Raw genomic sequence first — 24018 nt, 5'->3', positions numbered from 1 at the left:
GCCTCTACATGAGAACAATGTTTTTGAAGCAGTAAACCAGCTCAAGGCCTCACTCTGGCACTGGGCCTGACACCTGATGCCAATGTTTCATGCTCTGGGACAGCATCCGCAGCAATACTCAATTGCTGAGTGTTGAGTGAGCTCCAGAACAACGGTGTAGTGTTGTTGTTGCAATCACTGTGAGCGCAGATCGACGAGCTAACCGGTGTCGTTTGTGAACTCCGTGCCGACAAGTCGCTACATGATCAGGTCAGTTGGAACACAGCCTCTGTGGAAAGTGCGGGTAGACAAGGCTTGTGCCAGAGAATTTTCACCAATGCACCTGTAGCAGTATCGATGAGGCAATGCACCGAAAGATAAGAGAGAGCAACTGCTGATGCCGTCCGCATTTCCCCGCATTCACACCGAACGCGCGCAGTGTCCGTGACTACAGCCAGTGCCTCTGACGGCGTCTGAACAAGTTTCGACATGGAAAGAAGGGTTGGACTCGCTCGTGGTGTAGCGTAGGAAGTCACTGACTCTTGTCTCCCAAGGTTTCTGATACAAGTTCCTGTTGTAGATGTGTGTTTGCTTGTGTTTATGCAATTGCATCACGTAAACACGTGCACGCTACATATACAATATTGACGACCGCGGACTTTTGAGACTTTGAGACAATTTGCTGACTACAATGAGCATGGAATCCACTGGCGACTCCAGACAGGCTTCCTCAGACCCCACAGTGTCTAAGCAGTCACTGCTTTTTTGTTCCGCCTTCCGAAATTCTGGCTAGCTGATCCCCATCTCTGGCTGGCGCAAGTCAACAGCCAGTTTGTGACAGCTGGATAACATTGCAGACTTTCAAATTTCACCACGTTGTGTCTGCGCTTCTTCCAGAGATTGCCGGGAAATTCTGAGACCTCATTCTTACTCCGCCCAATACAAACCTCTGTGACATTTTGTCGGCTGAGCTCCACAAGCGTACTTCGTCATCGGAAAGAGAATGAGACTCCAGCAAATAATCTCAGCTGAAGAACTAGGTGACCGCAAGTTTTCAGTTTTTGCATGTCTTCAGTAGCTCTTCGGTGATAAGGCTGCCTCTTTCGATCCAAGACAGGCTCCAAGAACTCTTCTTGCAGTGCCTGCCTTTCTGTCATACGCAAGAGACATGTGGCACAAAAAGAAAGGAAGAGCGATGTGTGAGCGATGAGCGAAGGAAGGCGATGTGCGCGGATCTGTCCGAATGGCACGAGCCCTCAAGGCGCATGACGCGAGCTGTGATCGGGAGAGAAGCGGTGCTGAGCTTGCATTATCGACGTGGCTCTGGGCCAAGAAGGTTGAAGCGCCAGCATCGCACTGGCGACGAAAGCCATGGAAGTTCGGTCAAGCTCATGACGCTGGCGATCCAGGGTGTGGCCGTCGACCTTGGCGACGTTCGAGCGAGGCTCCTTGCCCTGCTGCAGACACTCACGGAAGTGCCGGGCATTCCAGGAAGGATCCTTCTTCAGAGGCAGACCAGCACGTACGATAGTCCCCAAGGCGTCTCGTCGGCACTCGAAGCCAGTGAGGTTAGAGTGCCTTGTCACCAACGAAGTTTGGGACACCAGCATCAAAGACAGATGGGTTGACTGGCCAACATCAAGGCAGCAATGTCTACAATGTCGGTGATGAGGAAGATCCGACAGGCATCGGACTCGGAGATACGTGAGACGGCAGAAGTTTGTAAGAACACTCCTTTTTCACGGCATCACAACCATAGGCTGGTGTTGCCTGACATTTGCTTAGGAAATACTAAGGACATATTTAGGCTGTGCAAGTGTTACTATTCCTTAGTGGAGTTTTGTTTTTAGTCAGTTGAGTTTTGAGTTTTTCATTTTGATTTAGGGTTAATTAAAACCTGTTTGCTGTGCTGCCCTGCATCTCCCAACTCCATCTCTCCTAACATCCGCACGCCCCCGAGATCAGTGACATGCGACAAATTCGCGACACATCTACCGTCCGCATGGTGCTCGCCACAGCAGCTGGTTTATCTCTGGAGAATCTCGCAAAACTTGCTGACTCCTTGTTGGACATCGCCTTGCCACCCATTTCTTTGATCGCGACGACTTCAGCAACTAATGAGGCATCTTGTCTCTCGCCACCTGATCTGGAGCCATTTTGCTATGACTTCCGCAGCCAGATAGACCATCTATTGGCGCAGATTGTCACCGTACCTGCGCGCTTTCAATCCTTGTCGCGCCGCCGCTTGTCGTCATGCCGGCATTCCTCATATCAGAGGTGAAAGGGCTGCGCCATTTGTGCCATGCTGCGCCAATCTGCTTTTCCTGCGCCATCCTGCTCCAAAATGCATTACTGTGCCGAAACTGCTCACAAGTGGTGCCTCCATGTGCAGCTAAATCTGAGATGACAATGAGATCTTCAAGTCGCTTTGAACAGGTAGCAGGAGAGACGCATTCATTCAGCTGTCATTCGCGATGCGGCGCACTCAAGCCAACTTCCTGCTCTTTTCGTGGTGGCGGGGTTTGACGGGGCCAGCCCGAAAAGCTAGTGAGTGGGGAAAGAACAGGAAGGAGCTACAAGAAAGTGGTTGTCCAGCCATTTTCCATTTTTGGCTAATGGAGCTGGCATTGTCACACTGGCGGCATTGGAGTTTTGCAGCACACTGGTGAGTGCATGAGGTGGTTGCTGTCGTGGTCGCTTGGAGTTGCAGGTTTAGTATCGAATCTTAAGTAAAAGTAAATATTTCGCTTATTTCCCGGCTTCTCTTGGTTGTTGCTCATGTCGGCAGAGGTGTTGTAATACAGTCGCCGACCGGTAAATCGGACACCGATAATCAGGACAGGCTCGGCGATTCGGACAGCTTCGTGGCACCACCATAGCCCCCATAGACTTAATGTGTGAAGACGACCGATATTTCAGGCAGCTGCCAGCTCTACATTCGATCATCCAGACTCTGTCCGTGACTGTAGCATACGCCAACTCTGCTGTCGTTGTCTTCTCTGGCAACCTCGGCGAGACATCAAGTATGGCCTCAGAGATTACATGTTAGGTTAGTCGGTAATCTCTGAGGCCCTGCCTTGATTGCTGCTCTACGCCTCTGAGATTTAACTGCAAATGCGAATCTTGGAGGCTTTGCCTGAATTGTGAGGTTGCATCGACATTGCGATCATCACATCTTTTTCTGGCAACCGTGCGCTTGGCTCACTATCGCCATTCTGTTTGTTGAGTTAGCATTGCAGGCAGCGTTCTGCCATGCTGTGCTTGTTTGTTTAGTTCATATTCCAGACAATGCTCTGCTGGCTTCAAGAAGTCTTTCTCGTGAATAGACAGGCGACGTCAAATGGCACCAGTGGTGCGCTCGGAGTCCGAATGAGCTCGACTTTGCAACTGAAGAGGCAGAACTGCCGCCTACCACAACAAGCTCAATTTGCAGACATAATTGATGAGCTGTTAGGCTGCGGTGAGCCGATTCCTACTGCCATTAGGTTTGAAGACTTTGCAAGTGGTCGACAGCACGGTTTCGGCGTGTGCCGAACTGAACTATGACGAAATAAATGAACAAGTTCTTCCACAGTCAAACAGCGGCTCTGACTGAGGATGATGTGCCATGTGCTCCAGAGCCTTCCACATTCGGATCCGACTCAAGCCTTTGCAGTCCTTGCATATATGGGAAGCGTGCAGCTGGCAGAAAATTCGATGTGGACGAGAAGTGCATTCTATGATAGTGTACACAGAAAAAAGCTTTGAACAACACAAGCAGCAAAAAGTGCGCTTTCTGAGGCAAGCCATGCAAGCTTCCTGAATTGGAAGAAGAGCTCCTCTGCTATGTGATGGAAGTGCGAAATTATGGCTATGCATTAACAACGGACATGCTGCACATGAAGGCTCAAGCCATGGCATGTGCGAAAAGCATACCGTGCGAGGATTTCAAAACTAGTGCTAGCTGGGTGTGGAGCTTTTTGAAGAAGGGCCTCTTTTTTTGGCGAAGTACTGCGCTGTGCCAGTGGCTTTCGGACGACTAGCATGCTGTTGGCCGTTGCCACAGAAGCATGTTATTGGCCGGTGCCATGAACACAATTACCGTATTTACCCGCGTATAACCCGCCCCTGCGTATAACCCGCACCCCTAACTTTGAACTCGGCGGAAAAAAAAAAAAAGAACTCGCGTATAACCCGCACGTTTACCTGAAAAAAAAAAAAATGAGCGCTAGAAAGATGCAACTCACACTCAGTGATCATTTCGTTTTCAGAACATTTATTCAAACGACCGCCACCACGTCACTGCTTATCCGATTCTTAATCGTCGCCGCTCTCACTACTGCCATCCGAGGCTTCAGCGCCACTCTCAAAGACGTAGTCGTCCTCGGAACCATCCAGACTATTACTGATCGCACATTTTTTAAAGCTTTTGCGCACCAAATCGGCCGGTATCGCTTTCCACGCATCCACGATCCACTGGCACAGCAATGGAATATCGGGCCTTCGCACGCGTCCCGTCGGTGTGAGGGCGTACATGCCGTCGGCCATCCACTGGGCATACAGCCGCTTCACGTGTGCCTTGAACGGCTTGTTCAGGCACACGTCGAGTGGCTGTAGCATGGACGTCATGCCGCCAGGTATTATGACGAGGTCGGTGCTGGTCTCGGCAAGGCGAGCCTTCACCGCATCAGTGCAGTGGCCTCTGAAGGAATCTAGTACGAGCATCGACCGGCGTGCCAGCAAGGCACCTGGTCTTCGCTCCCAGATTACTCGAAGCCAGTCACCGACTAGGCCACTGTTCATCCACGAATTTTCTTCCGCACGCACAACGATTCCTGGGGGCAGTGGAATGCTAGGTAGCGTCTTGCGTTTGAAAATCACATACGGGCGCAGTTTCGTGCCGTCAGCCAAAGCGCATAGCATGACTGTGCAGCGCAGCTTGGCATTTCCGCCGGTCAGCACGCCGACTGATTTGGAGCCCTTTTTTTCCATGGTCGTGTCCATCGGCATCTCAAAGTACACAGGTGTTTGATCAGCATTTCCCACCTGAGACAACAAATAGCTGTGCTCCTTCCGAAGTGCGATCACATATCGTTGAAAGTTCAACAACTTTTCCTCGTAGGCTTCAGGAAGCCGCTGGCACATGGTTGTTCGCCGCCGCATAGAAAATCCATGTCTTCGCATGAAGCGCTGAAGCCATCCACGGCTTGCACGAAACTCACGTGGAATGTTCAATTCCCGGGCCAACTTCAGGGCTTCCATTTGCGCCATCTCAGTCGAAACAGCGTGGCCACGACTTCTCTGCTCCTCAATGAACTTCGCAAGCTGCGTCTCGAGGTGGGGGTACGCGCCAGTCTTCGGACCCCGAAACGCTCGCCTGTTCCGGTTCGTTGCTTCGAGACTCTCTTTTTTCTTCCTCCAGTCGCGAATGCACGACTCGTCGACGTCATGCTGTCTTGCAGCAGCTCTGTTGCCGATTTCTTCGGCAGCGGCTATAATCTTTAGCTTCTCTTTCGCTGTGAAACACTGCCGTCGAGTCGCACTCATGATGCCAAAACAAAGCAGGCAAACAGTGCAAACTGGGGTAAGTACACTAAACAGCGCCTAACGCGAGGCTCAACAATGCTGGCCTTTCGTTGGCCCTTCATCGGCTTGACAAGCGTCGATGACGATGGGGATGGCGGACTACACGGGGAGGCCGCCGCACATTGCGGTGAAGCCGACCCCCCCCCCCTCCCAAGGAAAAAATTCGCAGATAACCCGCACCCCCACTTTTTAAACGCGTTTTTTCACATTTTGGTGCGGGTTATACGCGAATAAATACGGTATATATTGTCCCAAAAAGTGAACACTGACCAGACCCCAGTGTGGTTTTACTGTCCCAAAAGCTATACAGTTGAAGTTAAAACTAGGAACACCGTCTCTGTGCAGACAACCAGTGCTGAGCGCCAATGATGCACAATGATGCATTGTGGATGGGGAAACGGTGCCACAGTAGCTCAATTGGTAGAGTATCTCACGCGAAATGTGAAGGTTGTGGGATCATTTTCTACCTGCAACAAATTGTTTTTTCATCCACTTTCGTTTCCATCAATTTATCGTTTCTTTATTTCATTTATTAAGCACAAATAATTTCCTCTATGTTGTCCTTAATGTCACTGTTTGTTGGCTCCTTATGATATGAACAATACAGTTGAACCCACTTATAACGATCTATCGGCTATAACGACCACATTTCAGGGCCTTTACGATTTTCCGACCCTCCCTATGAAAACCGCTTCCATATATAACAAACATTTTTTAAATTGCCATATTGCTACAATGACTGCTTTGGACCCAGTCATGGCAAAATAGGGCCCAAGTGCCAAAGCACGATAATACGCCCTGCGACATGAGTGAGTGACCACCTCATGCGGATTTCAGAAGCTGTGAAGAAGGTCACGCATGGTCATGCATTTTGAAGGTGCATTTTGAAGGAGCACTTCCAAGGCAGAGGCATGACGTGTACAGCATAAACAGCAGGGCGTGATGCGTGTGTTGATGCTTACCCGTGCAAATATTAGATGCCACGACAGCATCACTATCGTTTTTCCGTGCAGCACCACATGCATCACGCCTGTTTCAACTACTAGGAACGACAGTCTTTCTTCCATGGGAACAATGGCCGCTCATGCATTCCTGTCGAGGCACACTTGTGCAGCCCGAGTCCGCGAGAACGCTGTACCACTTGCTGTCGCCGCATGATGTTGCAAAGCGTTGGTGGTCGCTACGCTGTTATCAGGAGATCACGGTTCGGCGCTGCTTAATTTACACGTTTGCCGATAACAGTTCGTGGTGACATTTTACATTTCGAACATTGCATTTCTTTTTCACCTGAAGCGACATAGATGGCAAACCTTTATGGCTCTTGCATGGCTGATGCTAAGTCGTAATGTCGAGACTGGTATGTCTGAGACCTTCGCAAAATGGCAGCATTGCGTAGAAGTTCACGCTTCCGGTCAAATAGAAGGCTTCGGTCTCTTGGGTAGAGTACAGTAATGTCCTGCTCGTAGTAAAATATATCGCAAGCTCCCAAATGAAAAATGGCAGCTGCACATTAGTTTCGAAATTACAGGTGATCGAAACCGGGTGGGCCTTCAAAATGGCTATACAGTCAACGACCGATTTTTCGGACCCTCTAGGGAACGTGACAACGTCTGAAAATTCAGGCAGTCCGAAAAAATGAATGCATGGAAAAAAATCGCACTTTTTCTTTTTTTATCGAATCTTGAGGTAAAGGGCGAAGTACCAGGCTTCCGAAACCCTGCCAAAGCATCAGTGAAGTGGCTATAAAACGAGGCATTCAAAAACTCTGTATGCAGCCGACTGCCGGTTTATTATGTACATTTGCATCGTCGGGCAGCCGGTGTTATTGCTGCAGTGGCTTAAAGAACTTGTTGCTCGTTGTTTGGATGGCGTTCCGGTTGCATGCGATCATATTCGCCTCGATCTGAGCAAGGGTCATGTCAGCACTGTACACCGATGAAAGAGTCAACAGCGCACGCGTCAACTCGGCGCAGGCATTGGCTCCTCATTTTCAACATCGGAGTCTTCTGAATCCCTCACAACCTGACGGACTATTTCCTCGTCAGTCAGTTCTGCGCAGAAGTCGAGCTCGTTGTCAGCGTCAACAAACTGTTCGAAAGTTATTTCCGTGGGTATGGAAACCCCAACAGAGCGGAGGTCGTTGATCACGTCGTCCATGGGCGCCGAACTCCTTGCTCACGCCAGCCTGGGATCGGCCGCTCACGACTTGCTTAATAATGGCAGCTTTCTTCTCCATCGTTAACCGACGGTACTGCTTTCCACGCTTCGATGCCATCGGCGAGGACGACGAAGACGGAGTGGGGGCCATCGAAGGCAAGGGAAATCCTCAAGTTGCGAACAGTGGAGCTCGCTGACGAGTGTCGAAGCACCTAGGCCTAGCGTTGCGGAGCACACTTGAACAGCACAACCACACACCACGCTAGCCAAAACGTGGCCGGCGTAAACAAACGAAATGGCGCCGCTCCAGAAACTCCGCCGGAAGCAGAAGTGCGGCGATAAACATAGCCAGCGTGGCCAGACCAAATCGGTGTGCGACGGCTAGATTCGGCTAGTTGTGGTTCAAAGCGGTGATATGCTTTGGCTGCAAGTCGATTTCCTTCGCACGGGCACTGCGCGAGGAGCCAAAGGACCTTCCGTCGAGTCAAAAAGTCCGGAAAATTGGACGGCGGGGGGTTCGAGCGTCCGAAACTTCAGATGTCCTTATACATTGATTCTATGGGGCTCGAGGCGGTGCCTCGAAGACGTCCGAAATATCAGGCATGTCCGAAAATTCAGTCGTTGACTGTATACAATGCCGCATTTCATCTTTTAGATAGACATATATGCAGCTAGGTGCATAAACGTACCGGGAACAAAACTGAAACGGAAAGTCTGGTTTTATGACTATAGTGCTACCAGATTGTAACTGCTGACGGCAGCATCAGTGCGGTAAATTTTTGAGTGTTTTTAAGGTTAAGTTCATATATAACAAACTACCGATATAACTACCACTTTTCGTGGTACTATCTTGTGCATTATAAATGAGTTTAATCGTATTAACTTTGTCTCATTGTGGTGCTGCAACAAGCTGCTAATCAACCTTTCAAAGACCCGTGCTGTATCATTCAGTTGGGGCTGGAGGAGAAAAATGTGGGAGTGGAATCTTTTTTTTCACTGTTGCGGAGCCAACGATGCATCAGGTTTTGTGAGCGCATGCTCCTCTCAGATGTCTCGATGGCCAGGGGAAGTGCATGTTTTCTTTCAATTGCTCATTTTTCTGCACAGACCTCTTCTTTATTTTGCACTTGTTTCTGTGGCCGCGCTAGCTACATGTGCTGAGAAAGATAACCACTGTGATCGCAGGCATGCGATACGGTTGTACTTTCACAATATCATTTCTGTGTGCTTGTGCTTGGAATAGTTCATTCATCTGCCTAGAGCAAGACAGTTCGGTGCCCACATCAAGGAATGTGAAAAAAAAAAAAAAAATTCACTTTGGAGGTGCCATGGTGCTTCCTCTTTGTCCGTGGTTTTGTTGCCGTTAGCATCTCTTTTGTGCATGCCACTCTTACTATACAATGCTTCAGGCCACTGGAAGCCAAGCATGGCCAAGCCAGTGGAATATCCAACATGGCGGCCTCCAAGCGAGTGAGCGATTTGGTCCAGAAAATCAAGCTTGGTGACCTAAATTAATTTGTAAAACAGTCGTGCAATTGCACAAGCTCTATGGGAACCCTGATTGTGCATTTAATAAGTTCAAAACATCTATTAAGTCAGATTTTTGGAGTCCGAAAAACTGACCTTTTAGAATAACAAACAATTTGCCGCGGTCCCCTGAAGTTCGTTATATTGAGGGTTTCACTGAATGCACTTTGTTCATAGTTTTCAACTTTTGTAAGTCGGATCAGGCAAAGAATTATTACATAGATACTAGCCTTAGTGATGCATTGTGGGAAAGTAGTAGCTTCGCAAATGTAAAAATGGGTAAGTTACTATTGTACAGGGACCATTTGTATTTACTCATTGCAGCAGGCATCTAATTTTTTTTTTTCTGCATTCTTTAGACTCGTGAAGCAATGGTTGTCATGTTAGGGAGCATGCAGAAGCCTCCTCATGCTTGATCGTTGCTAGTGGGATTGTGTCGTGGGCTAGCCCAACGACTAGATGACCGTCCAGAATAGAAAACAAGAAAGAACTGATTTTTATTTTGTCAAGTGTGTGCCTTGAGGAACCTGAGCATTGCACAGGAGCATGTGTGTGGGGCTGGAACCGAGGAAGACAAAGGAGCCTCTATAATTGCATTCAATCAGATTTTCTGTGCAAACAAGGTGTTCTAGTATGCGTTCGACGAAATGCGAAAACACCTGTGTACTTAGATTTATGTGCACGTTAAAGAACCCCAGGTGGTCGAAACTTCTAGAGTTCTCCACTACGGCGGGCCTCATAATCAGAAAGTAGTTTTGGCACGTAAAACCCCGTAATTTAATTTAATTAGTATGCGTTCGACTGGTGCTGGATGGAGCCTCTGCATGCTTTGTTCCGGTCCTGTACAGTGCGGTACAGTAATCTGGAGTATTGCACAATGTTTCGCAGTAATTAATGAGGGCACTTGCACATGCACAGGTAGTGCTCGGAATGTAAGAGATTAGACAGCTAGTCAAGTTTTGCTCAGAGGTTGGTCTGAAATAGACTGCCTGCTCTTGTGCGAGTGAAAACCCGACAGACTGGAAAGATTGCTGGTAATTTGTGCATACGCTGTTGGAGCGGTGATTGATAAAAGCAACCCACGCTAGGAAAAATAAAATTGCAGTTAAGATTAGTCGAACACAGTTGCCAAAATAACACACTCATGAGCATCTACCGTTGTTTGAGACATCACTAATACAGCTTATACGTCAGATTGGAATTTGGACAACCAGAGAGAAGCTTCTGGGCCTGCTGTCATTTAAAGGTTATTTTGCCGAGTCGACCATAGCCCAAATATTGCATCTTTGTTATTAAGGGGCTAGGAGCACTGGAGGCTAGTTTTGACGATACCTCCATTATGCCAAATATTGTAAAACCTGACAAATGGTTAAAGTTATATAGTGATTTCAGATGGTGCCTGATATTGCTAGTAGAATTCCAATGGAAATGTTTAAACAACAATTAAAAAATCGGTCTTGATCAAATTGATTGATTTCTATGTGTGCTGAAACAGAGCTAAAACATATTGGCACCTCATGCTGGTTGAGCTGCACTTTAAGGGGGGACGCGGCCCTTGAAAACCAAAAAATCGCGAAAAAGTCGATTTTTGAAAAACCATATTTTTGGTTTGTATGTCTTATAAACTACCTGTTCCGTAATTATCAGCACCTAATTCAACCGTAAAGTACCAAAAATAACGCTACTTTTGAGGCCACCGCGGCCCAAGAAACGCGCGCGAATGCCGAAATGAAGTCAAACTTCGCGTGCGCGCCATTTCCGGCCCATGCGGCCTGCCCGCGCCATCTTGGTGTCGTTTTGACCGTGGATTCTTTTTCTCTATTTTGCCGCCTTGCAAAATGGTATCGTTGGCGCGGTTGAGGCGCTATTGGCATTTTCCCGTGATGTGATCCGGAGCGCTGATTGGCCGGAGCAGCGCGTTCAAATCCCGCGGGCAAAAGCGCGCCTGCCATTGGCTGTTGCGCGGGCGGCGGCGGCTGCGCCCTTTGATGCCGAGCTCGCGTCGTTGTTGCCCCCTGTGTTGCCAGGTTTGGCTATATATAGCCAAATTGGGCTACAGAAAAAAATTTTTGGCGTCGACTTTGGTGAGTTGGCTACGTGGCTATATTTGGGCTACTGAAAATCTGCGACTTGGCTTTGTTTAGGCTATGAGTGGATCCTTAATCTACGCTCCAGAGGTGACTCTCATAGAGTAGAAACAAAACTTGAAGGCTATGCTTTAGCTGCCTGAGCCAGCAGCGTGGCTGTGCGTGTGTGCGCGAAATGCCCCCCCCCCCCCTCCCCCTCAGTGCATCATTCTTTGATCCGATGATTTTATCCTTGAAGAACTTAAATTTACACCGCGCTTCACCGTGCTAACATTTACTCCAGCAATGTTGTCTCTGCTTTGTCTTATCCCGACACCCAATCACCGGGCATCGGGATGAGCCTGGGAGTGGAGGGTGTTTCACAGAGCACTGTACTAACATGGCTATGCTGAGAAACAGAGAGCAATATCGTTGTGCCATCGTGGCGCCGACATGAAAGGAGGGAAGCCTGGGTAAATGACACACTACAGTGTGTCCAAGGCGAAGGTGTCTGGTTGAAGTATCGCGCTAGGCACAGTTTCTGACCTAGTCCGCGTTTCCCACGGTAAGCTTTTTACTGCCATTTTCCTTTGCGTGTGAAATGAACTTTAATGCGACAGGCGTTAAGGACCCCGTGTCGCAGAAAATCCGGCGTCGACGCCGTTGCCGTGTGAAAAAATTATCCCGAACAACGTAGGCCCTTTGGCTGGCGCATATGCATTACTGAAGTAACTGATTTTCTCAAAGTAACACGCGGCAGAAAATTTGTAAAATACGACTTACACTCGCTCTATAGACATGGTAGCGTCGAATTGTACTTTGATTATACCAGAAAACTATGTTTGTTACGCGGAACCTCGAACACAAACCCCTTTTCTAGCTGCTGTTCGACATCTTAGTAGGGGGGCGATGGTTTGGGCTAGTTGGTTTTCCATGAGACTGAGTGGTGCAGTGCGACTCAGGACATGGGACACAGGAAAAAAACGAGGACAAGCGGTTACTGCCAAGTAGGAGCGGCGCGCCCCGCTCGGTTCCATGCAACACCATACAGATGGCACTCGCCTCCGCAGCATCGGTGTCGCCTGCCATGCGAGTGGAATGGAAAAGAAAAGAACCAGAAAGCTCGCCTTCGTGCATATTGTTCGTCTCCAGCGTTTGCAGGTAAACATTATGGTTGCATACGCTGCGGTTGCCGGGAAGGGTGAGAAGCAGTCAGGGAATGCTATCACATTCCACTCTGAAATGTGAATATTAAAGAGCTGAGATCCAATTTTCATGGTACCTATTTTTTAATGCAATTTTTAATGCAGTGTGTAATCATGAAGTGGTAACGCGCAAAACGCCGTGGAATATTTTTTATCAGAATTTTTTTATCCGCAGTGAGGATGTAGTCTTTCACTGGCAGCTTGTTGGCAGCGGTGGTAGGTGAGCGCGATTATACGCCGGCATTAGTGGGAGGCAGACGACAAGTGCGGCCGTAAGTGTGACAAAGTAGTTTGTCTAACAATTCGACGTTCCTGCGATTCATGTTTTCCGAAGTCTTAAGTACTTTTGCGGGAATAGCTACGTGTTTCCATTGTTTCCAGCCCAACTGCTTTGGTATTTAAACAGTCAAAGCGAAACCAATCGGATTGAAAACGAAACGACGATTATACGCGTGATACGCAGTTCAGCGTGTTGCCGTAGCCATGCGTGCGCTTTTGATTTCCGAAGCATAGAATAAAGCGCAAGTGTCAAATACTATAGCAACTGCAATTTTAAGCAATAATTATGTTGTATTAAATAACAGCCGACTTACTTACAGTAATCGCATAGACTACATTCGAAGTACCAAAATTTCATTGCCAGGCCTCGCCACTTACTGGCCTTTGAGATATTCTTTGCCAATTTTAAATTATAATCCCTACTTCAATCCCGAACAGCGTGCCCGTTTCTATCGCCATAAATCATGATCAGTTCATTTCCATCAACGTCCTACAACACTTTCTGACCAGTTGTCCTCCAAGAGTCCTCCAAGTTTTTGTTCGTGCTTCCATTCGACATCGAGGGAGACCACGAGGGAGATTATGAAGGTCTACTATATCAGGAAAAAAGGGTCGTGTTGCGTAAGCAGGCCATCGTTAAATTTGCATGACAGTGAATTTGAAGTGTAAGATTAGTGTAAAATTAGTAACATAGTGTAACATTGGATTACAGGGTTTTGCGTTTTTTGCCTGTGCACTGTTAATGACGCCATTGATGGGAGAGCACGTGGCTATGGGTTATGTACATAAGTTTGTGTATGCCTTCGAATGAAGTTAGTTGTGAGATCAGCGCTGTCCTGTGTGTTCCTGCCTTCTGTCTTCGTCATATTGCGCTGCCCCTTCAAGATGTTTAGCTGTTGTAGATGTCAAGGGTCGACCGTCATGGCATCACGGACATTTTTTTACGATGGGTTGTACAAAGAGCGATTACCGTAGTCGAATGCGAAAATGTATATACAGATAAAATTGAAAATAACAATGGCTATATTTGGCTACAAATTCGTTTTGCTCTTTTTTGTGTTTGGCTACATTTGGGCTACAGTTTCTCTAGCTTTGGGCTACTCCACGTTGTCCGACCTGGCAACACTGGTTGCCCCTTGCTCCGTCCCCTCCGTCCGCCTCAACATGAGCTTGCGCGCTGCTCATCGCCTTGCGCCATCTTTTAGATTATTTGCTCTGCTTTCTTTTCTCTCTAGTTCTTCGCTGCACGCGACGCCAGCAAAGCCCAAGACAGTGCAGATGTTCAGTGCACGGGAGTGCAATATGCGTCTTGTACGAGCATCGAACTTCCGATCTCCCGCAGCGAGTGCCGACTGCGTAGACGCTTTTCAGCGGCGGAACTGTGCTTTCGGCTGTCGCCAGTCGAAAATCCGACACACTGACCTGGAGCCGCAAGAACTAATTAGAAGCTCCGCAGGAGCTTCCTAATAAAGAAACACCTGTGTTCAACTTTAAGGCCTGTTTTCTCGGAATGGATTTTTTCGCTAGTAGTGGCGCTGGGGAAGGCGATATCTCAAGAACCGCTCTTCAGATTTGTATGCCGTTTTTTTTATTCTGTTCCTGAATGACTTTGCCAGGGGGTAACAGGCTTCTTTTTTTGAAAGCTGGTGCAGTTAATTTATGATAAGTAATTAATTTTGATGAATGTGGTCATTACTGGCTACATCAAATTCAAAGTTGTCTTAAATTTTTTTAGAGGGGAAATTAAAGAAAAGGGCTCTTTAGCCCCCTAGGGATATCTATCAAGGAATCAACACAGTGAATTTCAGCTTCCTACGATGTCCTGGCATTTCTCCAGGCATATACATGAATCACCTAGTTAGACCTCAATAACTCTGGAACTAATAAACATATTTTCATGAAACTTTGCAGTTCCTAATAGTTCGGTGGTGTGAACGTACCCTGAAAGTTTCATCTGGATATCTTTAAAAATAAGAAAGTTCGGTCTCCAGGGTAGCCTCCCCCCTTAAGAGTGAGAAACAGAAAGGCATTGCAAACTACTTCAAGGAATGAAAAAAAAAATTTTTTTTTGAGCTCATTGATTTTGTCTGTTTCTCTATTTTAAACTTTCGAACAATTCGACTAAATTTTGCAGCCCTGCAAGCGGTCGAATGAAAGGGAGCCGACTGTATACAGGGTGTCCCACATAACTTGAGCCAAGAATGAAAAAATGAAAGGCGCATTGGAAGTGAATTGAATCGAACGCATACTATTCACAATAGCCTATAGTAACTCGGACAATTTTTTGCTTTACCCATAACTCGCAAATTAAGTTTAATTACCCAAATTTTTAATTATTGGCTGAGGACCCCAAGTATGATATGCAGATTTGTAGAGCACCTTCAGAAACCACCAATTGTGTTGTTTCCTTTGCGATACGTCTCGCGCAGTCCTTTTTTCCGGGTTGCAAAGAAAGCCAGCAAAATATGAAAGAAGCCACATGACGAAGCGTTTGCGCAGTGGCATTGTGCTGCTCTGAAGCGTGCGTTCGGTGAACAAGGTCGGCCGCATCGTGACTGGTGACGAGGAAGCGGCAGGCCGTTCTTTATCTCATCGGCGGTGCTCGGCCAGCAGCATGAATTTTCGCAGTCATCCGACGGGAGCCGACCTTGTTCACTGAGTGCACGCCTGAGAGCAGCACGATGCCACTGTGCGAGCGCCCCGTCATGTGGCTTTTCTCTCATGCTTCGCAGGTTTTGTTTGCAACCCGGAAAAAAGGGCTGCGCGAGACGTATCATAAAGGAAACAACTTGATCGGTGGCTTCTGAAGGTGCTCTACAAATCTGCATATCACACTTGGGGTCCTCAGCCAATAATTAAAAAGTTGGGTAATTAAACTTTATTTGTGAGTTATGGGGAAAGCAAAAAATTGTCCGAGTTACTATAGGCTATTGTGAATAGTATGCGTTCGGTTCAATTCACTTCCAATGCGCCGTTCATTTTTAAATTCTTGGCTCAAGTTATGTGGGACGCCCTGTATATTGGCTGCACTGTTTGTGCTTTTTGCTTGAAGGACTCCCAACAAATTGTTGGAAATAAAGTTCGGAATCTGAATGCTTTGTTGCATAAACTTTGTGTTCACTTGTGCTGCGAGCTGTCTCGTTTGTGCCTGTGCCATCTGAAACATAAATCAGCCAAAAATGAATCGAGTTTGTTGACAGTTTTATGCTCTTACCATGTGAGCAACGTACGTGAAAAAAATATTTAGAGCAGCAGCCATCATAAGTCTGTTCTAGCACACATTAGTGTAAGGGTAAGGAAACTGCGTTTTTTGCAGCTGTTTTCTTTCATTGTTTTTAATTGTTTCATTGTTTTCATTGTTTTTAATATTGTTTTCATTGTTTTAATCTGTTTGATCAGAAAAGAAATGTGATGGTATTAGATCTCGTAGTATGATAAACACAATATACTTGGTGCAACTTATATCTTTAATTTGTTTAACCTCAAACATCCAAAGGTGTTTGAGGTTAAATAAATGGGAGCATTTATTTCTTGGCACTGAACAAGCACCTTCGTAAAGTGGGGCTTGTTCAACGAGTAAAATACAAAAAAAAAATCAAACATAAGATTAACAAAAACATGAGAACAAAATATTTGGTATGGAAACTAGGCTTACAGTAAATAGTATAAATTGTAAATTCAAGTGCAGGGTAAGTATACAGTAAACAAACATCAGAATACAAAAAAAGTAAATAGTGCGCAGTATGTAATTTATGTGCAATTTATAGCAAGGTTTAGCCTTCCTCTTGGGTTCTTGTTTAGGGCCCCTACTCTGAGATTCACTTAGTGATGTTTGCCGATTGTCTAAAAATTTCTCAAGGAGTCCAACCGATTGGCCTTGTTAAATTTTATACTTAAGCTTTTTTGTGTACTTTTCATTTAATAGTTTTTGATTTATCTATTATTATTGCTTTCATTTTAACATATAGTTTCACCTTTCAACATCGATTACTCTATAGTAGTCTTGAACATTTATTTGCAGCTGTAAAATGCACTGATCCATCCATTCCATGGCTGATCCCCCGTGTATATGAACCACGAGTTATGTGGACGACGACGACGACTCCCCATCCCACTGTTAGGGCCAGAGAGCGGTCACGGCCGGCGTAAGTGCAGTTTAGGAAGCCAAGCATCTCTGCCTGCTGGCTTGCATGCAGGAAATTTGTAAGGCTGTTTCATTCTACCTGCCGAGGCAAGCACCTGTGGCTAATAGTTAAACTATCGGGCTTCTGTGCCAGAGGTCCTGCGCTCGAATTCGGCCGCTGGGCAATTTTTTTTTATTTGGTATCCGGAACCTTGCGTCAATGGGGGAAATGTGCCTGGAGTGTCCATAAAATTGCTGTCGCAGTGAAAAATGACAGTTTAGCTTGTGCAAAATGTTTTGGGGTCAGTGCATATGACGAGGGACTTTCCAGGTGTATGTTGTGTGCCTCAGGTTGCTCACTTGTTGCTTGCAGTGTTTCCAGCTGTGGCTGCGTGCAGCCAAAAGCCTGGTCGCCATGGAGGAAGCCAGTGTGGATGCACTTCGTGCCATTATCCAGTGTCTCAATGTGTAAGACCATTTGCATGCAGTTTCATGGCAGTGGGTCACAATTGCTAGTAGCGTATAATCTAAGAGAGACTCCACATAATCTGGAATGGTAGAGTCAGATGTGCAGTTTGTAATTTAAATTTCACACGGATAGGATTAAAAATGTTTGCTGGTATGGACCTTTTCATTATGCGAGGAGGAAAGAGTTTGCTGCGAGCCTTTCCTCCTCTCTGGCTTGTGCGATCCGGCACGGCGTTAATCGAATTGAAAGTATTGCTGTTGTGTGCTGCGGAATGATTTCGAGATGTTTTAGATCGTACTTTGTGAAATTTACGCAATGTCCGTTCATATAAGGTCGTCAGAGAAGCCTTTCGGTGAATCGGTAACTACAGTACGCGGAAATATCTCTTGGGGTCGCAAACATGTGACGCTCATTATCAGCCATGGTGTGTGTATGTGTTGTGAACTCTTTTGCGTATATCAGTTTTAATTCAACGAAGAGAACCAGCGTCTCTGTATTATCAGCATGAAATGGTAAATCTGCTCGCTATCTGATTCCTTGGTGTAGGGAATAAAACATAAGAGCGCATGCTCGTGTATGGCCAATCTAAGGCAACCATGATGCAAGCATCTAGGTGCTGAGGGCATCAAATGTTTCTGATACACTGGCGTCGTTCTCATGCATTTCAAGTCTAGTAGGCTTGAAATCACTATATATCTACGCTAGCCTCCTTCATGAGGCCAATGGCGCTGCTCAACACAGCAATCGCTCTGGTTGGTGGACCAGCATGATACATATGAATAAGCTATGTGCTTCAGCATTGCTTTTTGCCCTGTAAAGCCATAATATCCGAGATGGATTGCATAAAAAGAATGCGATAACTATTTTGAGGACAAAATTTCTTTAATATGTGTGAGTGCGTCGTAAAGAAAGAAACGAACACAACCGGGGAAAAAATAAAAATTCGTTATCATATTCCTTCTTGGAAGAGAAAGAGAAGGGCTAACGCCGCAGTGCGACTTCGCGTAGTCACGCTGCACAACGTTTATAGATCTATGAATGTTGATGCCGCATGCTTGGACCATGCGCTATAAGAATAAAGATATCTGTAATCCAGCACCTACCACTGCTTAGGATACTCGTACAGTTCGTAAACGGTCGCTTTGCTGGACAAGTATAGTTCATACTGTAAGGTATACTGTTATTACTAACCAACTATTTTATTCATGGGTGGAAACCTCGTCTACCGAATCAAGTAGTCACACAATGTACCATATTTACTCGCATAATGATCACACTTTTTTGTCAGGAAAATTGACACAAAATCAGGGGTGCAATCATTACGCAGGTTAAATTTCCCGCGAAAAAAAAGAAAAAATTTCGTCCTGCGTTTGCTGCGGGACACGAAAACAAAAATGTCGGCCGGCGGAGCAAGCCAAACGTGATTTTTTTTTCTTCTCGTGAGTACCTTACGTGCATTGAAACAGTTTCTTCCGTATCAGTAATGAATAATATTGTTCCGGAAAGGAAGAAGCGTGCGCCTATTTACAGATGGCTTTTAATGGCTGGGCCAACAAGCGTAGAGTAGCGGTAAACTACCCTCTTCCTCGTCGTCTCTCAGGCCACCATCATAGTCCTCTTCTTCACATTACCGACTGTGACATCACCCCCGTTGGAAAAAGCACCTTATTGGTGCGGCTCATCTGTCCGAAAAAGGTAATGTTTAAGACGGCTGACGTGGATGATGTCAGAGAAAGGTGAAGGCACCGTGGCATCCAGGGGAGACACTTCATATGTGACGGGTCACCTGGCGAAGGATGCGGTAAGGGCCATAGTATCGCGAGAGGAATTTCTCCGAAAGACCAACCCTGCCGAGTTGGATACCAGACTAGCACAAGAGCACCTGGTTCATAATGCACGTCGTGATGGCGCTGGTCGTAACGGCACTTCTGGTGTGTCTGTGAAGCAGAAATACGAATGCGGGCAATCCGGCGTGCTTGGGTCGCTGTGGTTATGACATCCCGAGTGTACTCTGTCGGCGAGTCGAGCGTGGTCGAGAGGAGTGTCTCGAAAGGCAAAGTTGGTTCACGGCCGAAGAGGAGATAGAAGGGGGAATAGCCAGCTGTGTCGTGGCGCGAGGAATTGTAGGCGAACGTGACAAATGGTAGAGCAATGTCCCAGTCGCGATGATCGGAGGAAACATACATTGCGAGCATGTCAGTTATAGTGCGGTTCAGGCGTTCGGTAAGACCGTTAGTTTGAGGATGGTAAGCGGTAGTAAGTTTGTGTTTAGTAGCACGTGATTGCAGTAGGTCGTCTATGACTTTGGAAAGAAAGTACCGTATTTATTCGCGTATAACCCGCACCAAAATGTGAAAAAACGCGTTTAAAAAGTGGGGGTGCGGGTTATCTGCGAATTTTTTCCTTGGGAGGGGGGGGGGGGTCGGCTTCACCGCAGTGTGCGGCGGCCTCCCCGTGTAGTCCGCCATCCCCATCGTCATCGACGCTTGTCAAGCCGATGAAGGGCCAACGAAAGGCCAGCATTGTTGAGCCTCGCGTTAGGCGCTGTTTAGTGTACTTACCCCAGTTTGCACTGTTTGCCTGCTTTGTTTTGGCATCATGAGTGCGACTCGACGGCAGTGTTTCACAGCGAAAGAGAAGCTAAAGATTATAGCCGCTGCCGAAGAAATCGGCAACAGAGCTACTGCAAGACAGCATGACGTCGACGAGTCGTGCATTCGCGACTGGAGGAAGAAAAAAGAGAGTCTCGAAGCAACGAACCGGAACAGGCGAGCGTTTCGGGGTCCGAAGACTGGCGCGTACCCCCACCTCGAGACGCAGCTTGCGAAGTTCATTGAGGAGCAGAGAAGTCGTGGCCACGCTGTTTCGACTGAGATGGCGCAAATGGAAGCCCTGAAGTTGGCCCGGGAATTGAACATTCCACGTGAGTTTCGTGCAAGCCGTGGATGGCTTCAGCGCTTCATGCGAAGACATGGATTTTCTATGCGGCGGCGAACAACCATGTGCCAGTGGCTTCCTGAAGCCTACGAGGAAAAGTTGTTGAACTTTCAACGATATGTGATCGCACTTCGGAAGGAGCACAGCTATTTGCTGTCTCAGGTGGGAAATGCTGATCAAACACCTGTGTACTTTGAGATGCCGATGGACACGACCATGGAAAAAAAGGGCTCCAAATCAGTCAGCGTGCTGACCGGCGGAAATGCCAAGCTGCGCTGCACAGTCATGCTATGCGCTTTGGCTGACGGCACGAAACTGCGCCCGTATGTCATTTTCAAACGCAAGACGCCACCTGGCATTCCACTGCCCCCAGGAATCGTTGTGCGTGCGGAAGAAAATTCGTGGATGAACAGTGGCCGAGTCGGTGACTGGCTTCGAGTAATCTGGGAGCGAAGACCAGGTGCCTTGCTGGCACGCCGGTCGATGCTCGTACTAGATTCCTTCAGAGGCCACTGCACTGATGCGGTGAAGGCTCGCCTTGCCGAGACCAGCACCGACCTCGTCATAATACCTGGCGGCATGACGTCCATGCTACAGCCACTCGACGTGTGCCTGAACAAGCCGTTCAAGGCACACGTGAAGCGGCTGTATGCCCAGTTGATGGCCGACGGCATTTACGCCCTCACACCGACGGGACGCGTGCGAAGGCCTGATATTCCATTGCTGTGCCAGTGGATCGTGGATGCGTGGAAAGCGATACCGGCCGATTTGGTGTGCAAAAGCTTTAAAAAATGTGCGATCAGTAATAGTCTGGATGGTTCCGAGGACGACTACGTCTTTGAGAGTGGCGATGAAGCCTCGGATGGCAGTAGTGAGAGCGGCGACGATTAAGAATCGGATAACCAGTGACGTGGTGGCGGTCGTTTGAATAAATGTTCTGAAAACGAAATGATCACTGAGTGTGAGTTGCATCTTTCTAGCGCTCATTTTTTTTTTCAGGTAAACGTGCGGGTTATACGCGAGTTTTTTTTTTTTTTTTCCGCCGAGTTCAAAGTTAGGGGTGCGGGTTATACGCAGGGGCGGGTTATACGCGGGTAAATACGGTATCTGCCGCGATCGGTGAGAAGTTGACGAGGTGTATCGTGGTGCAAGATAACGTCGTGAAGCAAGAAATCAGTGACGTCTGTAGCGCAGCTGGTCAGTAGGGCTCTAGTAATGGCATAGCGAGTTGTATAGTCCGTAGCAACGGCGATCCACCTATTTCCATCATTTGACATAGGGAATGGTCCGAGAAGATCAATGCCAACGCGAAAGAAAGGGTCGGCCGGTATATCCAAAGGCTGCAGCAGTCCGGCAGGAGGCACAGCTGGTCTTTTCCGGCGTTGGCACTACTCACACGCGGCAACATAGTGCCGAATGGAGCGGTTGAGACGGGGCCAGAAAAACCGTCGCCGAGTTCGGTCATAGGTCCGCATAACGCCAAGGTGTCCAGCGGTGGGAACGTCGTGCAATTGCTGCAGTACAGTCTGTCGCAGATGAGACGGAATGACGGTCAGGAGCTCGGGGCCGTCGGGGTGCATGTTGCGGCGATACAGGATGCCATTTTGTAGCACAAACATGTGAAGGGATGGGTCAGGCGTTCGATAATGGGGTGTAACGACTCATCGCGTCGTTGTTCAGCGCTAATGTCTTGCAAGGCAGAGAGCGAAAGAACGCAGATCGGTGCGACATCCACTAAGCTGTCCGGTACATCAACGGGATGACGAGACAGGCAGTCGGCGTCCTGATGTAGACGACCCGACTTGTAGACCACAGTGTATGTGTATTCCTGCAGCCGTAGGGCCCAGCGACCGAAGCGTCCGGTGGGATCCTTAAGGGAGGAAAGCCAACAAAGGGCGTGGTGCTCGGTTGTAACTGTAAATGGCCGACCATATATAAGGTCTGAACTTGCCCACCGCCCAAATGAGGGGAAGACACTTGCGCTCAGTAATCGAGTAATTGCGCTGTGCAGGAGAGAGGAGGCGGCTGGCATAGGCGATGACGCGGTCGTGCCCACATTGGCGTTGAGCTAAAACTGCGCCGATGCCGTAGCCACTAGCGTCAGTGCGGATTTCTGTCGGAGCGGAGGCGTCAAAATGGGCGAGAACAGGAGGTGTGGTGAGCAGCGTGATGAGCTGCAAGAAAGCAGACGCTTGTTCAGAGCACCAACAGAAAGGAACGTCTTTCTTCAGGAGGTCAGTCAGGGGACGGGCAACATGGGCGAAATTTTCCACAAACCTGCGGAAGTACGAGCAAAGGCCAATAAAGCTGCGAACATCTTTGGCACAAGTTGGTATGGGGAAATTCTGCACAGCATGAACTTTAGCGGGGTCGGGGCGAATGCCTGACGAATCGACAAGGTGTCCGAGCATAGTTATTTGGCGGTGACCGAAGTGGCACTTGGACGAGTTGAGCTGCAAGCCAGCTGTGCGAAAAACAGAAAGAACAGATGAAAGTCTTTCAAGATGAGTCGCAAAAGTTGAAGAGAATACGATGACGTCATCCAAGTAGCACAAACAGATAGACCTTTTCAAACCATGCAAGAGCATGTCCATCATCCGTTCAAAGGTTGCCGGGGCATTGCACAAGCCAAAAGGCATTACACGGAACTGATATAGGCCGTCTGGTGTGACGAATGCGGTCTTTTCACGGTCCATTTGATCCACGGCAATTTGCCAATATCCAGAGCGAAGGTCTATAGATGAAAAATAAGTGGCACCGTGGAGACAATCCAGAGCATCGTCAATGCGGGGAAGTGGATATACATCTTTCTTGGTGATCGTGTTTAGGTGAGGATAGTCAACGCAGAATCGCCAGCTGTTATCCTTCTTTTTGACGAGAACAACAGGGGATGCCCACGGGCTGGAAGAGTGTTCAATAATCTCTTTGGCAAGCATCTTGTCAACCTCGCTGTGGATAATGTGTCGCTCAGAAGGCGACACCCGGTATGGGCGTTGGCGAACAGGTGCTGCATCGCCGGTATTTATACGATGCTTCACGACCGTAGTTTGACACAAAGGGCGATCGTTCAGGTCGAAAATGTCGGAGTAGGACTCGAGGAGGCAACGGAGCTCTGTGGCTTGTTGGGTCGAGAGGTCCGGTGCAATCATCTTTGTAAAGTCGTCGGTCGCTGGGCCAGGATGACTGTCGGTGGCGACGGTGGGGCCGGGGTTGAACTCTCTCCTTCGGATGACATGGTGGCCAGGTTACGTCCGCTGCGGAGCTCCGTTTTGCGCAAGTGATTACCCCGCACCTCCACCAATGATGTTACGGAAAGGAAGAAGCGTGCACCTATTTACAGATGGCTTTTAATGGCTGGGCCAACAAGCTTAGAGTGGCGATAAAAAACTACCCTCTTCCTCGTCGTCTTTCAGGCCACCATCATTGTCCTCTTCTTCACACATTACCGACTGTGACATCATCATTAATATCGGCAAGTTTGCGGCAATAACGTAGCTATGTCCACTTTGAGGGGACAGAAGCAGGTGGGCGCGCTTAGCTGCCAGTGACATAGAAACACATGGCCGGCATGCTGCGGAAACTGCGGCATCTGTCTTCACTACTATCCTAATACGGCACGTTTCCGCTAAGGGTGGGTGAATATCTTAGCTGTGTTACAAGCGTCGGTGTATGAATAGGGTACACTTTAATGAATCGGTGTAAACGTGGCTA

At 47.8% G+C, this 24018-nt stretch overlaps 1 protein-coding gene across 2 annotated transcripts in view; it reads left to right on the top strand.

The window, feature by feature from the left end:
• The window catches only part of LOC142573218 (uncharacterized), a 325311-nt gene that overhangs the window by 17109 nt on the left and 284184 nt on the right, over positions 1-24018 (top strand). For both annotated transcript variants that reach the window (XM_075682810.1, XM_075682809.1), the window contains exon 5: positions 17275-17369. In XM_075682810.1, the coding sequence (XP_075538925.1) occupies positions 17275-17369 (95 nt within the window). The remainder of the gene's footprint in view (positions 1-17274; positions 17370-24018) is intronic.

Source organism: Dermacentor variabilis, chromosome 2 (assembly GCF_050947875.1).
Source record: "Dermacentor variabilis isolate Ectoservices chromosome 2, ASM5094787v1, whole genome shotgun sequence".
In the NCBI taxonomy this organism is placed as follows: Eukaryota; Metazoa; Arthropoda; class Arachnida; order Ixodida; family Ixodidae; genus Dermacentor; species Dermacentor variabilis.
This window is presented reverse-complemented; position numbering and strand designations above follow the sequence as displayed.